The following is a 17,186-nucleotide window of genomic DNA, read 5'->3' on the forward strand; positions in this document are numbered from 1 at the left end:
GGTGAACTGGTACCATATGACCCAAAGCTCCCACCCTAAGTCACATTGTTGGTTTTTCTGGAGTGGCTAGCCCTTCTCACCCTAAGACTAGACTGTGCACTTCTGGTCAGCCTCCTCTCCACCAAAATTGTATTATTAGATTATCCAGTATGACCCAAGGCCCACCAGGCAAACAGACAGTCCTATCAGGCATAACATTCCAGGAGCAAATAGATTACCTCCCAGAAGCCAGGGGCAAAGCTAGACCTTCTGTTTGAGCAAAGCAAGATTCTTTTTTTTTTTTTTCTTAGAGGCGGGATATCTCTGTTGCCAGGCTGGAGTGCAGTGGCATGATCATAACTCACTGTAACCTTGAACTCCTGGGCTCAAGTGATCCTCCTACCTCAGCCTCCCAGATAGCTGAGACTACAAGTGTGTACCACCAGGCCTTGCTAATTATTTTTTCGTTTTGTTTTGTATATTTTTGTGTGTGTGTGTGTGGAAATGGGGTCTCACTTATGATGCCCAGGCGAGTCTCAAACTCCTGGCCTTAAGCAGTCTTCCTACCTTGACCTCCCAAAGTGCTGGGATTACAGGTCTGAGCCACTGCACTTGGCCTGATATTCTTTACATAGGGACTCAGTGGTAAGCAAACCAGCAATGGTTTTTGTCCCCATAAAATTGATAATCTGGCTGGGTACAGTGGCTCAAACTTGTAATAATCCCAGTGATTTGGGAGGTCCAAATGGGTGGATCACTTGAGCCCAGGAGTTTGAGACCAAGTCTAGCTAACATGAGCATGACCCTATCTCTAAAAATTAAAAAAAAAAAATAAAAAAATTAAAGACTTACATTCTCACTTTTTTTTTTTTGAGACATAGTCTTGCTCTCTTGCCCAGGTTTGAGTGCAGTGGTGCAGTCTTGGCTTGCAGCAACCTCCACCTCCCGGGTAGCTGGGATTACAGGCATGTGCCACTATGCCCAGCTAATGTTTTTGTATTTTCAGTAGAATGGGATTTCACCATGTTGACCAGGAAGGTCTGGAACTCCTGGCCTCAAGTGATCCACCCTCCTTAGCCTCCCAGAGTGCTGGGATTACAGGCATGAACTACCACACCTGGCTTACAGTCTAACTTTGAAGTTTTTTGTAGCGTGAGTGAAAACATAAAACATTTGTTAAAAGATTAGATAACCCTTGGGTTTTGAAATTATTTTCCAGCTGGGCGCAGTGGCTCCCAGCACTTTGGGAGGCCGAGGCAGGTGGATCACCTGAGGTCGGGAGTTCCAGACCAACCTGACCAACATGGATAAACCCCATCTCTACTAAAAATACAAAATTAGCTGGGCGTGGTGACTCATGCCTGTAATCCCAGCTACTCAGGAGGCTGAGGCAGGAGAATCGATTGAACCCAGGAGGTGGAGGTTGCGGTGAGCCGAGATCGTGCCACTGCACTCCGGCCTGGGCAACAAGAGCGAAACTCTGTCTCAAACAAAAAAAAAAAAAAAGAAGTTATTGTCGTCTTGTGGTGACATGGAAATAGCCTAGTACTAAAGAAGAGGTGTGATTTGGCTTTTCTTTTTTTTTTTTTTTTTTTTTTTTGAGGCGGAGTCTCGCTCTGTCGCCCGGACTGGAGTGCAGTGGCCGGATCTCAGCTCACTGCAAGCTCCGCCTTCCGGGTTTGCGCCATTCTCCCGCCTCAGCCTCCCGAGTAGCTGGGACTACAGGCGCCCGCCACCTCGCCCGGCTAGTTTTTGTATTTTTAGTAGAGACGGGGTTTCACTGTGTTAACCAGGATGGTCTCGATCTCCTGACCTCGTGATCCGCCCGTCTCGGCCTCCCAAAGTGCTGGGATTGCAGGCTTGAGCCACCGCGCCCGGCGTGATTTGGCTTTTCATGGACAAGTTTTTCCAAGTCTTTGCACCCTCAGTTTTCCTTAGCTATTGAGTGAGGATAATGATGAGGAGTTTTAAAGTTCTAAATGTAAATATTAGGGCAAAAAGGGTTAAAATTTCACGATTTAAACTTCCATCTCATGATGCTAGGAGAAAGAACCCAAGGGAAGTAGAAGGAGAGAAATAATAGCAGTAAGAACAGAAACTAATGAAAAAGGCTGGGCGCGGTGGCTCACGCCTGTAACCCCAGCACTTTGGGAGGCTGAGGCGAGCGGATCACCTGAGGTCAGGAGTTTGAGACCAGTCTGGCCAACATGGTGAAACCCCATCTCTACTGAAAATACAAAAATTAGCTGGGTGTGGTGGCCAGCGCCTGTGATACCAGCTACTCAGGAGGCTGAGGCAGGATAATCACTTGAACTCAGGAGGTGGAGGATGCAGTAAGCCAAGATCACGCCATTGCACTGCAGCCAGGAAGACAAGAGCGAAACTCTGTCTCAAAAAAAAAAGCCAAAAAGAAAAAAAAACTTTTTCATTAAACAAGAATTATTTGATTATTCAGCTTTTTTCCTAAAGTAGGGTTTTTCAGAGACAAAATCTTAGCCAATGCATATGCAATCCTCTAAGACCACGTCCCTCGGAGATTAGCTGCAAGGGGTCCACCAGCTTGACCTCCTTGAGGCTGTGGTTTACCGTCATGAGCCTTCAGAGAATCTCCTGAGTGCCTCATTTTATTGGGGTTGTCCTTTAGAACTTGATTTATCTTGTATCTCTGGTACTGTCTAGAAGGTATGTAAAGCCCTCATCATGTTCTGTTTCAGTGCTTGAGCAACACTGCACCACTGACTGACTACTTTCTCAAAGATGAGTATGAAGCTGAAATCAACAGAGACAACCCTCTGGGGATGAAAGGGGAAATTGCAGAAGCCTATGCAGAGCTCATTAAGCAGATGTGGTCTGGAAGGGACGCCCATGTGGCACCTCGCATGTTCAAAGTAGGTAGACATATATATATATATATACGGGTTGAGTATCTCTGTATATAGATGCTTGGGACCAGAAATGTTTTGGGACTTCAGGTTTTTTAGGGTTTTTTTTTAATAGTATTTACATTACGTTTGCTAGTTCAGCATCCCCATTCCAAAATCTAAAATGTTTCAATGAGCATTTCCTTTGAATATCATGTCAGTGTTAGAAAGGTTATGGATCGGCCGGGCGCCGTGGCTCAAGCCTGTAATCCCAGCACTTTGGGAGGCCGAGACGGGCGGATCACGAGGTCAGGAGATTGAGACCATCCCGGCTAACATGGTGAAACCCCGTCTCTACTAAAAATACAAAAAACTAGCCGGGCGAGGTGGTGGGCGCCTGTAGTCCCATCTACTCGGGAGGCTGAGGCAGGAGAATGGCGTAAACCTGGGAGGCGGAGCTTGCAGTGAGCTGAGATCCGGCCACTGCACTCCAGCCTGGGCGACAGAGCGAGACTCCGTCTCAACAAAAAAAAAAAAAAAAAAAAAAAAAAGAAAGGTTATGGATCTTTGAGCATTTGGATTTCAGATTTTCGGGTAAAGGATACACTCCTGTACTTCCTTTTTCCCACTTTGGGGAGAGTGGTTTAGTGTTGTTATGAGGCATTCCTTTTGTTGCATTTTGGGATTAAGATGGGATCTGGGCCAGGCGCTGTGGCTCACGCCTGTAATCCCAGCACTTTGGGAGGCCGAGGCAGGTGGATCACGAGGTCAAGAGATCGAGACCATCCTGGCCAACATGGTGAAGCCCCGCCTCTACTAAAAATACAAAAAGTAGCTGGGCGTGGTGGCACGTGTCTGTAGTCCCAGCTACTTGGGAGACTGAGGCAGGAGAATCACTTGAACCTGGGAAGTGGAGGTTGCAGTGAGCTGAGATTGCGCCACTGCACTCCAATCTGGTGGCAGAGTGAGACTCCGTCTCCAAAAAAAAAAAAAAGATGGGATCTGATGACCAGTCGCGATGGCTCACGCCTGTAATCTCAGCACTTTGGGAGGCCAAAGTGGGTGGATCACCTAAGATCAGGAGTTCAAGACCAGCCTGGCCAAGATGGTGAAACCCCTTCTCCACTAAAAATACAAAAAATTAGCTGGGCATGGTGGTGCACACCTATAATCCCAGCTACGTGGGAGGCTGAGGCAGGAGAATTGCTTGAACCTGGGAGATGGAGATTGCAGTGAGCCAAGTGCACTCATTGCATTTTGGGATTTGCCACTGCACTCCAGTGCATTTGCCACTGCACTCCAGCCTGGGCAACAGAGCAAGACTCCATCTCAAAAAAAAAAAAAAAAGGAATCAGAGTAAAAGCACCACACTGTCAAACCCTTTTTTTTCTGTCATTCAGTCATTAGCACACCCCTAAGTGTCTTCAGTGCCCACCTCTGGGTTGGGGATATCTCAGAAGTTATTTGTAAGCTCGTTCCTCAGAATGCTGTATTCTGTAATGGCAGTATTTAAATGGTCAGTTTCCTAAGCCAGACTATAAAAATTCAGTTTCTTGGAAGGCTGAGATGGGAGGATCCCTGGAGTCCAGGAGTTTGAGACCAGCCTGGGCAACATAGTGAGACTCCGTTTTTGTTTTGTTTTGTTTGAGACAGAGTCTGACTCTCTTGCCCAGGTTGGAGTGCAGTGGCACGATCTTGGCTCACTGCAGCCTACACCTCTCGGGTTCAAGCGATTCTCATGCCTCAGCCTCCTGAGTAGCTGAGACTACAGGTGTGCACCACCATGCCTGGCTAATTTTAGTATTTTTAGTAGAGATGGGTTTTCGCCATGTTGGCCAGGCTGGTCTCAAACTCCTGATCTCAGGTGATCTGCCTGCCTCAGCCTCTCAAAGTGCTGGGATTATAGGCTTGAGCCACTGCACCTGATCAAGTCTCTGTTACTTTAAAAACAACAAAAAAGTTGGCCAGGCGCAGTGGCTCACGCCTGTAATCCCAGCACTTTGGGAGGCCGAGGCGGGCAGATCACGAGGTCAGGAGATCGAGACCATCCTGGCTAATATGGTGAAACCCCGTCTCTGCTAAAAATAAAAAAAAAAAAAATTAGCCAGGTGTGACGGCAGGCGCCTGTAGTCCCAGCTACTCGGGAGGCTGGGGCAGGAGAATAGCATGAACCCGGGAGGCAGAGCTTGCAGTGAGCCGAGATTGCGCCTCTGCACTCCAGCCTGGGTGACAGAACGAGACTCGTCTCAAAGAAAAAAACAACAACAACAAAAGAAGTCCGGGCGCGGTGGCTCATTCCTGTAATCCAGCACTTTGGGAGGCGGAGGCGGGCAGATCACGAGGTCAGGAGTTGAGATCAGCCTGATCAACATAATGAAACCCCGTCTCTACTGAAAATACAAAAATTAGCCAGGTGTGGTGGTGCCCACCTGTAATTCCAGCTACTCACGAGGCTGAGACAGGAGAATTGATTGAACCTGGGAGGCGGAGGGTGCAGTGAGCTGAGATCGCGCCATTGCACTCCAGCCTGAGCGACAGAGCGAGACTCTGTCTCTAAAACAACAACAACAACAACAAAATTAGCTGGACATGATGATGTACCTATAGTCCCAGCTACCAGGGAGGCTGAGGTGGGAGGAATTACTTAAGCCTGACAGGTCAAGGCTGCAGTGAGCTGTGATTATGCCACTGTACTCCAGCCTTGGCGACAGAGACTCTGTCCCAGAATAAAAAAATAAAAAAGAGGCCGGGCACGGTGGCTCAAGCCTGTAATCCCAGTACTTTGGGAGGCCGAGACGGGCGGATCATGAGGTCAGGAGATCGAGACCATCCTGGCTAACACGGCGAAACCCCGTCTCTACCAAAAAAATACAAAAATCTAGCCGGGCGAGGTGGCGGGCGCCTGTAGTCCCAGCTACTCGGGAGGCTGAGGCAGGAGAATGGCGGGAACCCGGGAGGCGGAGCTTGCAGTGAGCTGAGATCCGGCCACTGCACTCCAGCCCTGGCGACAGAGCCAGACTCCGTCTCAAAAAAAAAAAATAATAAAATAAAAAATAAAAATAAAAATAAAAAAGAATTGGGTGGCAACACACTGTGCTGAAGCTAATGTAAATAAACAACTGGAAGGTAGTGTTTAGGGATATTAGGGAAGTGTGGAGCTTCCTCAGTAATGGATGTGTTATATATTTGTACTGTGTTATGGTAGCCACCAGCTCAAGCACCTCTGAGCACTTGAGATGTGGTTCATTTGACCAAGGAACTGAATTTTTAATGGTTTTTAATTATAATTAATGTAAATTTAGGTTGCCATATGTGGCTAGTGGCTATGGTATTAGAGAACATGGTGTAGAACATGGTACTCCATTTTTTTTTTTTTTTTTTTGGGACACAGTCTTGCTCTGTCACACAGGCTGGAGTGCACTGGCATGATTTCGGCTCACTGCAGCCTCCGCCTCCTGGGTTCAAACCATTCTCCTGCCTCAGCCTCCTGTGTAGCTGGGATTACAGGTGTGCACCACCATGCCCAGCTAATTTTTGTGTTTTTAGTAGAGACCAGGTTTCACCATGTTGGCCAGGCTAGTCTTGAACTCCCAACCTCAGGTGATCTGCCTGCCTCAGCCTCCCAAAAATCTGGGATTACAGGCATGAGCCACCGTGCCTGGCTGGTTCTCCATAGGATATATCACTGTCTCTGGGAGTGCTTAATACAACACAGACTGCTAGACCCATCCACAGAGTTTCTGATTGAATAGGTTTGCTGTGGGGGCCTGAGAATGTGCATTTCTACTAAGCTCCCGGGTGATACTAATGCTGCTGGCTAGGGACCATACTCTCAGAATAACTGGTGGAGAATAATACTGGACAGACAGTATTTAGGGACCTGAGGGCTGTTATGTACAGGAGGATTCCTCCAGCCGATGAAAGTATCATTTGTAATGTCCTTATGCAGTTTAAGACTCTGAACCAAAGAAGGACATGTTGGAGAGGGATTCATGTCAGTACTTGGGTGTGGTTACTCAGGATACCCTACCCTTCCTCCCCAGGACTTAAGGTAGTAGCCCAGGTTCCAGATTCATCCTCCTGGCTCTCTGATCTAGGCCTTCTCTCTGGTGGGAACCACTGGCCTCCTGTAGGCTCTTCAGGAGTTAATTGGACTACTCAACCAAGTGTTCTTTCTCACTACCCAGCTAGCTCCTCAAAGCTATTTTTGATGACAGTTCTCATTTGATTTAACTAGTTCTTTACATATTATGCCTTTTGATGCAGTTGCTTTTGTTGTAGACTCAAGTGGGACGTTTTGCTCCTCAATTTTCTGGCTACCAGCAACAAGATTCTCAGGAGCTGTTAGCCTTTCTTCTAGATGGATTGCATGAAGATCTGAACCGAGTAAAGAAGAAACCCTACTTGGAGCTGAAGGATGCCAATGGGCGGCCAGACGCGGTAGGCCATTAATGATGTCTGAACGAAGAAGCTGCCTCATATTGAGAGTGCAGGGATATTCTTCTGGTCTTTTGAGTGTTGCTGCCAGGGCCCTGGTTGCTTCTCACTGTAGTGAGTTATAGGGATATGGTCTCTGTTCAAAAAAGAGCTAACTGTAGTTACTGCTATTTTTTTTTTTTTTTTTTTTTTGTAATAGAGACAAAACGTTGCTATGTTGTCTAGGCTGGTCTCCAGCTCCTGAGCTCAAGTAGTCCTCTTACCTCAGCCTCCCAAAGTGCTGGGATTACAACAGGCGTGAGCCACCGTTCCCTAGTTACTCCTAATGCTTCCTCTTGGGCTTTTTCAAATTCGAGTGAGCTTGTTTGATATTTCACTGGTGAACTAGGGACTAAGAACACTCTGAAAACTGTAAAGTGCCTATAGTGAGGACCCCTAAGATTGTTATTGCTCACAATAAAAGCTATCCATGATTACTTAATTTGTTATTAATATCATTAGGACATTTATACTTTTTACCTTGATTTTCTGATCAGGTAAAGAGATTTTCTGATCAGCAAGAGGATTTTAGTATTTCAGCTGCCCTATCACATTGGGATAATCAGTATGAATGCTTTAAAGTAAAATTTAGATCTTCTTAGAAAAACTATGAGTTAGCTGAACTGTAGTATAGATAAAATTATTAAAATTTATTTGTTTATTTTTTTGAGATGGAGTCTCGCTCTGTCACCCAGGCTGGAGTGCAATGATGCGATCTTGGCTCACTGCAACCTCCGCCTCCCGGGTTCAAGCGATTCTCCTGTCTCAGCCTCTTGAGTAGCTGGGACTACAGCCATGTACCACCACGCCCGGCAAATTTTTGTATTTTTAGTAGAGAGGGGATTTCACCATGTTGGCCAGGCTGATCTTGAACTCCTGACCTCAGGCGATCCATCTGCCTCAGCCTCCCAAAGTGCTGGGATTTCAGGCATGAGCCACTGTGCCCGGCCAAAAACCTTACTTTAGATCACTGGAAACATGTAGGACTTTCCTTGCCCTGGCCATGTCTCTGTACCCATAGTGTCCTCCGGGCTTCTGTTTCCTATCAGGACACACAGACCCCTAGTTTCCAATAGGTCCTATGTTGCCAACCTTATTAAGTGTGGGGATTACAACGAGGCACAGTGGCTTACCCCTGCGGTTCCAGCACTTTGGAGGCTGAGATGGGAGCATCACTTGAGGCCAGGAGCTCTAGAACCATCTGGTCAACATAGTAAAACCTCCATCCCTACCAAAACTAAAAAAACATTAGCCAGGCATGGTGGTGCATGCCTATAGTCCCAGCTACTTCGGAGTCTGAGGCAGGAAGATTGCTTTGAGTCCAGGAGTTCAAGGCTGTAGTGAACCATGATCGCACTAGCCTGAACGACAGAGCAAGACCATGTCTCAATCAGTCAATGTAATATATATTTGAAATATATATATAAACATATATATGAAATATATACATAAACATATATATGAAATATATATATAAATATATGTATGTGTGTTGGGGTGGGGATTGGGTGTAGAGCTGGCATGTGGTATGAGTATGATACACTAAGAGTAGTCCTGGCCTTGCTTGTCCTGGATCAAGCTCTTGGCTGTACAGATTGCCACCTGATTCATCTCCAGGTTTGCTGTGAGTCATTCTGGATGCAGGGGCAAGGGACAGTGGTGTTGAGAATGTCCTATTTATCCCTTCATGCAGGTGGTGGCAAAGGAAGCCTGGGAGAATCACAGATTGAGGAATGATTCTGTGATTGTGGATACTTTCCATGGCCTCTTCAAATCTACTTTGGTTTGTCCAGAATGTGCTAAGGTTTCGGTGACCTTTGACCCATTTTGCTATCTAACGCTCCCACTGCCCTTGAAGAAAGATCGAGTTATGGAGGTTTTCCTGGTTCCTGCTGACCCTCACTGCAGACCTACCCAGGTAACAGAATCCACACCCTCATGGCAACCCTCACTGCAAGTGGTCTCCAGATCCCAGTGGGACTGCTCCTATCTGCTGCATTGGATGCCTCTGAGTCCCGTTGGTACTTGCCTGGGTATGGGCCCTTGGCCTCCATCAGACCTTCATGTAATCCCATATCTTTTAAGGCCTATTGTGAAGGTCCTTGGGGCTTCTTTGCTTCTCTGTCACTTTTTTTTTTTTTGAGACAGAGTTGCTGTGTCGCCCATTGTAGAGTGCAGTGGCACGATTTCAGCTCACTGTAACCTCTTCCTCCCAGGTTCAAGCGATTCTCCTACCTCAGCCACTCAGTAGCCGGGATTACAGGCGTGTACCACCATGCTCAGCTAATTTTTGTATTTTTAGTAGAGACATAGTAGAGACAGGATGTTACTATGTTGGCCAGAACTCCTGACCTCAAGTAATCTGCCCATCTTGGCCTCCCAAAGTGTTGGGATTACAGGTGTGAGCCATCGCACCTGGCCTTTGTCACTTTTTTGGCCACACTTCATTCACGCAACTAAAGTAACCTGATATACTAAGTGGTTCTTGAATCTGAATGTTGGGGAACCAGAAGCAGGGTACTTTTTGTACTTGGATATACCCTCAAATAATCTAGGACAGCCGGTACAGAAGATTAGACCAGATGAGAGGTGTGAGCAGCAGGTCTTAGTGTCTCACCCTGCTGATGGCTCACTGAGTAACTGTACTGCTTAGTAGCTTCTGTCTTTGGTTTCTTTATCTCTAAAGAAAGTTGAGGGCCAGGCGCAGTGGCTCACACCTGTAATCCCAGCACTTTGGGAGGCCAAGGCAGGCGGATCACAAGGTCAGGAGATCGAGACCATCCTGGCTAACGTGGTGAAACCCTGTCTCTACTAAAAATACAAAAAAATTAGCTGAGCATGGTGGCAGGCACCTGTAGTCCCAGCTGCTCGGGAGGCTGAGGCAGGAAAATGGTGTGAACCTGGGAGGTGGAGCTTGCAGTGAGCTGAGATTGCGTCACTGCACTCCAGCCTGGGCGACAAAGCTAGACTCTGTCTCAAAAACAAACAAACAAAAAAAGAAAGTTGAGGCAGGCCGGGCGTGGTGGCTCACGCCTATAATCCCAACACTTCAGGAGGCCAGGGTGGGTGGATCACGAGGTCAGGAATTTGAGACCACTCTGACCAACATGGTGAAACCCTGTCTCTACTAAAAATACAAAAATTATCCAGGTGTGGTGGTGTGCACCTGTAATCCCAGCTACTCAGGAGGCTGAGGCAGGAGAATCGCTTGAACCTGGGAGGTGCAGGTTGCAGTGAGCCAAGATCGCGCCACGCTCCAGCCTGGGCGACAGTGAGACTCTCAAAAAAAAAAAAAAAAAAAGTTGAGGCTGGGCTTGGTGGCCAACACCTATAATCCCAGCACTTTGGGATGCTGAGGTGGGAGGATTGCTTGAGGCCAGGAGTTTGAGACCCTGTCTCTACAAAAAATAAAATAAAATTTTTAAAAAAAGGTAGGACCAGATGGCAGTTTGAATTTGTATAATTTTAGCAGTTCTTTAGAAAGTACTCTAAATAATTAAGAATAAATTGAAGCAATATTTGGAAGAGGAAGAGATGGCCCAGCCCCCATGCTGCTGCCTGTGTATTGAGGAGGATGCTGACATAGAGGTCTTGCTTGTTTGCTCTGCTGCTGACTCATCTGTACCCTGACCTCACCCTACACTGTTTCTGGAAGGGCTCCTCTGCTCCTGGTAATGCCTGCTTCTCCTAATTCATTTCCCACCTTTTGTGGGGCACCCTTGTGACCTTGACCATCTCTCTTTTGCAGTACCGTGTGACTGTGCCGCTGATGGGGGCTGTGTCTGACCTGTGCGAGGCTCTCTCCAGGCTGTGTGGCATTGCTGCAGAAAATGTAAGGCGGGGTGATCAGTGGCACTCGGTCTATTTGGGATACTTCATAGCATTTGGAGTTTACTTTCATCCTTGAAGCCACTTTTTTGGGGTTGTTGTTATTGCCAGCACAAATGTGATTATTTGTGTGTGTCTGGATGCCTCACTCACTATTCACACTGTGGCTGAGACTGTCCCTTCCAGCTCCAGGAAACACCGTCTTTCCTTCATTGGGTTCACACTAGCTGTGGTCAAAGGACCAGGAGTAGGACTCTGCTGTCAGTTCTGTGCACTGAGGGTGGCATAGAGACTGCACATTACTGAATACTCCAGAGACTCTGGACAACTGCTGGTTTCTAGTTAGCACCACACCCCTCACCCTTCCTGCCACTCGAGGGCAGATGCTACCAGCATGTTCAATTCTGATGGCAGCCATGCTGCTCCTCCTCAAGCGTTGGGCCTGAGCTCTCTCGGGCTGTTTGTGTAGTGGTTTCTCTAGAGACAACACTTGAGTATGGGTTTTTTTTTTTTTCATTTGTTTCTGGGTTTTAAGCAGTTAGTAGGGGCACTCTTAGTCATTCTGTGGTCTTTCTATTACTGTTCATTCTTAGATGGTGGTCGCAGATGTATATAATCACCGATTCCACAAAATTTTCCAAATGGATGAAGGTTTAAACCACATCATGCCTCGGGATGACATTTTCGTGTGAGTACTCAGCAGTTTCTGTTGCAGGTCAGGTCAGAGGACCCGTTCTAGAGACTTTGCTGCATTCATGTTTCCAGAACAAAAATTTGGGCAGTCATTGCTCATGTGGATTGGCCCTGACCCCTGGGTGCAAGAGATGGGTGTTGAGGGCATCGTGGGCAACCCTCAGTGCTCAACCCCTCCTGCCCTGAAGAGCTAGACATTCTGATAACTCTCCTCAGCATAGCCACAGCCTTTTTTCAACAGTTTTGCCTGTGAAGAAGACCAAATCACTGCTCCGACAGATGGTCCTACCATCAGAGATTCCTTTCTTTAAGAGGAATCACAGCTGTGTGATGGGAAGATGGGAGTAGGGTTGTGGTACGGAAGGATCTTGTCCTTTCTCTGCCACAGGCTGTGGCTTCTCAGCGAGTACCATGATACTACCATCCCCAATGCAGAAATGACAGAGAGGGTTGATTTAAACAGCTGTTTTCGGCCGGGTGCGGTGGCTCACGCCTGTAATCCCAGCACTTTGGGAGTCCAAGGCAGGCGGATCACGAGGTCAGGAGATTGAGACCATCCTGGCTAACATGGTGAAATCCTGTCTCTACTAGAAATACAAAAAATTAGCCAGGTGTGGTGGCAGGTGCCTGTAGTCCCAGCTACTTCGGGAGGCTGAGGCAGGAGAATGGCGTGAAACCAGGAGGCAGAACTTGCAGTGAGCGGAGATCGCGCCACTGCACTCCAGCCTGAGCAACAAAGCGAGACTCCGTCTCAAAAAAACAAAACGAAACAAAAACGCTGTTTTCAGCTCAAACATTCTGTAAGCTCTGAGACACAATACAGAGGTCTCCTCGGCCTTCCCACGTGCTGCTTCATGGCTGCTCTGTGTAATTGTGTGTGTGTCCCTCTTCCAGGCACAGTGGGGTAATAACTTGCCTGCTGCTCCCATACATGAACTTGCCTGCTGCTCCCAGGCAGCCACTTGCCCAGGAAGTACGGAGCACAGCGGTACTGTCCCTCCCTCTTTACCTCTCACTCAGGAACTTGCCTCTGCGAAAGGGTTTCAGGATTTTGTTTTGGTTTTTGTTTTTGGCTGAAGAATTCAGTATGTAAAGGAGATAGTTCCTTCCCTTTACATTTTTGGGCCTATGACTTCTAGATCACTCTAAAAGGAATAATTCCTGTCCACACCAAAGATCTATTTCTGTTCTCACTTGCACAGACACAACCAAGAGCTCATACTGTGCCAAGGGCTAGAACATGGACTTGCACAGACACAACCAAGAGCTCATACTGTGCCAAGGGCTAGAACATGGGAAAGTCTGCTTTCACAGACATTTATAACCCCAAGCCCTTAACATGGTCTTCCGTAAATTCCAGAAACTAGTGTTTTCACACACCTGAGCTGAAAGGAACTGGAGGATTACCCTGTGGGGAGCTTAGCAGACCACCAACAAAGGAATTTTCAGAGGGCCTAAGGGCCAACCATTGGAAAAACAAATACTTTTATATCTTTTATAGATGAATTGACAATTGTTTTATGAAAGCAATAGCAGCATCTGGTTTTTTTTTTCTTTTTTTTTATAGATGGAGTCTCGCTCTGTCGCCCAGGCAGGAGGAGTGCAGTGGTGCGATCTCGGCTCACTGCAAGTCCGCCTCCCGGGTTCACACCATTCTCCTGCCTCAGCCTCCTGAGTAGCTGGGACTGCAGGCGCCCACCACGCACCTGGCTAATTTTTGGTATTTTTAGTAGAGCCAGGGTTTCACCGTATTAGCCAGGATGGTCTCAATCTCCTGACCTCGTGATACTCCCGCCTTGGTCTCCCAAAATGCTGGGATTACAGGCATGAGCCACCATGCCCGTCCAGCATCTGGTATTTTTTATTATTTATTTATTTATTTTTTTGAGACAGAGTCTCGCTCTGTCGCCCAGGCTGGAGTGCAATGGTGTGATTGTGGCTCACTGCAAGCTCCGTCTCCTGGGTTCATGCCATTCTCCTGCCTCAGCCTCCTGAGTAACTGGAACTACAGGCACGTGCCACCACGCCCGGCCAATTTTTTGTATTTTTAGTAGAGACGGGGTTTCACTGTGTTGGTTAGTATGGTCTTGATCTCCTGACCTCGTGATCCGCCCGCCTCGGCCTCCCAAAGTGCTAGGATTACAGGCGTGTGCCCCCGCTCCCAGCCTGCATCTGCTGTTTTTTAATGTTTTGTACACTGTGCTACTAAGTTATTTAATTCTTACCACACCCTTTAAAGTGAGTAATCCCATTGTCCACCGAATAAATAGACTAAGAAGTTAGGTACTTATTACTAGGTCATAGCAGGCAGAAAATGGCAGTGTGGACCTGGAACCTGGGGCGGCTGCACTCCAAGGCCTAGTTCTTTACCACTATGCTGGACCACAGTATTTACTTGAGAGCACGCCTTGGACATTTTTGTGTATTCTTAGAAATTCCTCCTGCATAAACTTCATTCAGGACTGTTTGCTAGGCATTTGGCATTTGGGGAGGGGTGTGTGTCTGTGTGTGTGTGTGTGTGTGTGTGTGTGCGCGCGCGCGCGGGGCACGCGTGCACGCGCACACACACATGCATGTTTAGTTTCAAAATTTGAATCAGTAAGTTTGTGTCTCCCCCTATAGGAAGAGGGAAAGACTACAGTCGGTTGCCAGCAATTTTGGTAACATCTGTTCCACGATAAAACATCTATAAATCTCCTCAATTTCATGTATTCACTAAGTAAGACACATTTTTCTTTTTTTTTTTTTTTTTTTTTTTTTTTTTTTTTTGTTGAGATGGAGTCTCGCTCTGTCACCCAGGCTGGAGTGCTGTGGCCGGATCTCAGCTCACTGCAAGCTCCACCTCCCGGGTTCACGCCATTCTCCTGTCTCAGCCTCCCGAGTAGCTGGGACTACAGGCGCCGCCACGTCGCCCGGCTAGTTTTTTGTAGTTTTTAGTAGAGACGGGGTTTCACCGTGTTAGCCAGGATGGTCTCGATCTCCTGACCTCGTGATCCGCCCGTCTCGGCCTCCCAAAGTGCTGGGATTACAGGCTTGAGCCACCGCGCCCGGCCTCATTTTTCAAAATCATTGATTTGTATCTAGCAGTTTATTTGATTATCTCTGATGTTTTTCAGAATTAGATATAATTCTTTTACTTCAGTGTTTTTGAACAAAGATGACAATTAGTTTTATAAATTTGCTTGCTCATTTGGAAAAAAAGAGCCTTTGGCTAATATCCTAGGTGTACATCTTTGTACAATATTTGTCTTATTAAGGGGCAGGGCACTCAATGCATTTTTTTTTTTTTTTTGAAATGGAATCTCACTCTGGTGCCCAGTGTGGAGTGCAGTGAAGAGATCGCGACTCACTGCAAGCTCCACCTCCTGGGTTCATGCCATTCTCCTGCCTCAGCCTCCCGAGTACCTGGGACTACAGGTGCCTGCCACCATGCCTGGCTAATTTTTTGTATTTTTAGTAGAGACGGAGTTTCACCGTGTTAGCCAGGATGGTCTGAATCTCCTGACCTCATGATCTGCCTGCCTCAGCCTCCCAAAGTGCTGGGATTGCAGGCATGAGCCACCATGCCCGGCCAACTCAATGCATTTTTTAAAGTTGAGCTCTTTGATCACAAAAGATGAACTTGGTGGCTGGACCCAGCTGTGTGCCTTTGTGTTCAGAGTGATGATCTGAATGATGGCTGTTATCTGTGTTGGGTCCCAGTTGAAGGACCACAGAGTTTGAGGCTGTGGTTGGAAGAAGGAGTATCACGGTCAGCCCTCAACCCCAGGTTGGATAGGTTCACACTGTGCTGACAGTGGGCCTTCTTTGGATTCCTGACTCAACCTCTAGAAACATCTTGGCAATAGTTATAGCCACCTTTTCTACTCATATATGCTCTGTCGCAGTAATGATAGCCCTGGCCACCACATAGCTTCAGCTCAGATCTCTGTTGTTCACAAGGACCTACTGCTAAAGGTGCCCTCTTGTGTGATTAACGCAGGTACCAGGTCTGCAGCACTTCCGTGGACGGCTCAGAATGTGTCACACTTCCAGTCTACTTCAGGGAGAGGAAGTCCAGGCCATCAAGTACTTCCTCTGGGTCAGCGCTATATGGGCAGCCACTGCTGCTTTCTGTCCCCAAGCACAAGTTAACCCTTGAGTCTTTGTACCAGGCTGTTTGTGATCGTATCAGGTTGGTGGCAGGAATGTGATTTGGTTGTTATCTGAGATCAAGATATACCCAGTAATAGTAGAGTGTCAGCTGCTACCAAGTGGCTGTGTTGATCCTACATGCTCACCTCTGTAAGAAATGCATTTGTAGGCCAGGCGTGGTGGCTTATGCCTGTACTCCCAGCACTTCGGGAGGCCAAGGCGGGCAGATCACCTGAGGTCAGGAGTTCGAGACCAGCCTGACCAAGATGGTGAAATCCCGTCTCTACTGAAAATACAAAATTAGCCAGGCATGCTCTTGGGTGCTTGTAATCCCAGCTGCTTGAGATGCTGAGGCAGGAGAATCGCTTAATCCTTGATTCTCCCAGGAGCTGGAGGCTGCAGTGAGCCGAGATCTCGCCACTGCACTCTAGCCTGGGTGACAGAGCGAGATTCAATTTCAAAAAAAAAAAAAAAAAAAATGCACTTGTGCCAGCCCCTGGATGGGCCAGGGCAGGTGCTGTTGGGATGAGCCACCTGGCACATCTTAGGCACCATGATCCTAGGAGTCCAGTCCTCTTAGAATCATGTTAGGGAGGCTAGTGCTTTGATGGCATTTGTATTTTATTTCTGAAGTGTTCCACTATCATTCTGAAGCCAGAAATTAGGATTATTGGGAAATACCTTTAAAAATGATGGTGCCACATGACTTTCACATAAGACTTGAGACAAACTTTCCTAGAGTCTTCATTGGCTTAATTAGACACCTAATTTCTTGTGGGTTTTTTTTTTTTTCCTTCTGAGATGGAATCTTGCTCTGTTGCCCAGGTTGGAGTGCAGTGCAGTGGTGCGATACTGGCTCACTGCAACCTCTACCTCCCGGGTTCAAGTGATTCTGCTGCCTCAGCCTCCCAAGTAGCTGGGATTACAGGCATGCACCACCAAGCCTGGCTAATTTTGTGTGTGTGTGTGTGTTTTTTTTTTTTTTTTTGAGATGGAGTTTCGCCCTGTTGCCCAGGCTGGAGTGCAGTGGCACAATCTCGGCTCACTGCAACCCCCGCCTCCCAGGTTCAAGTGATTTCTGGCTAATTTTTGTATTTTTAGTAGAGAGAGGGTTTCATTGTGTTGGCCAGGCTGGTCTCAAACTCCTGACCTCAAGTGATCCTCCCGCCTCAGCCTCCCAGAGTGCTAGGATTACAGGCATGAGCCACCATGCCT

The 17,186-nt window shown here is 47.3% G+C and overlaps 1 protein-coding gene across 3 annotated transcripts in view; it reads left to right on the top strand.

The window, feature by feature from the left end:
* Positions 1-17,186, top strand: part of USP4 (ubiquitin specific peptidase 4) — a 68,168-nt gene that overhangs the window by 33,022 nt on the left and 17,960 nt on the right. For 2 of the 3 annotated variants that reach the window (XM_010369793.2, XM_010369802.2), the window contains 6 exons: positions 2,694-2,867; positions 7,122-7,280; positions 9,010-9,234; positions 11,065-11,148; positions 11,738-11,832; positions 15,820-16,011. In XM_010369793.2, coding sequence (XP_010368095.1) covers positions 2,694-2,867; positions 7,122-7,280; positions 9,010-9,234; positions 11,065-11,148; positions 11,738-11,832; positions 15,820-16,011 — 929 coding nt within the window. The remainder of the gene's footprint in view (positions 1-2,693; positions 2,868-7,121; positions 7,281-9,009; positions 9,235-11,064; positions 11,149-11,737; positions 11,833-15,819; positions 16,012-17,186) is intronic. The other variant, XM_010369810.2, reaches the window with a different exon arrangement.

Source organism: Rhinopithecus roxellana, chromosome 1, assembly GCF_007565055.1.
Source record: "Rhinopithecus roxellana isolate Shanxi Qingling chromosome 1, ASM756505v1, whole genome shotgun sequence".
NCBI lineage: Eukaryota > Metazoa > Chordata > Mammalia > Primates > Cercopithecidae > Rhinopithecus > Rhinopithecus roxellana.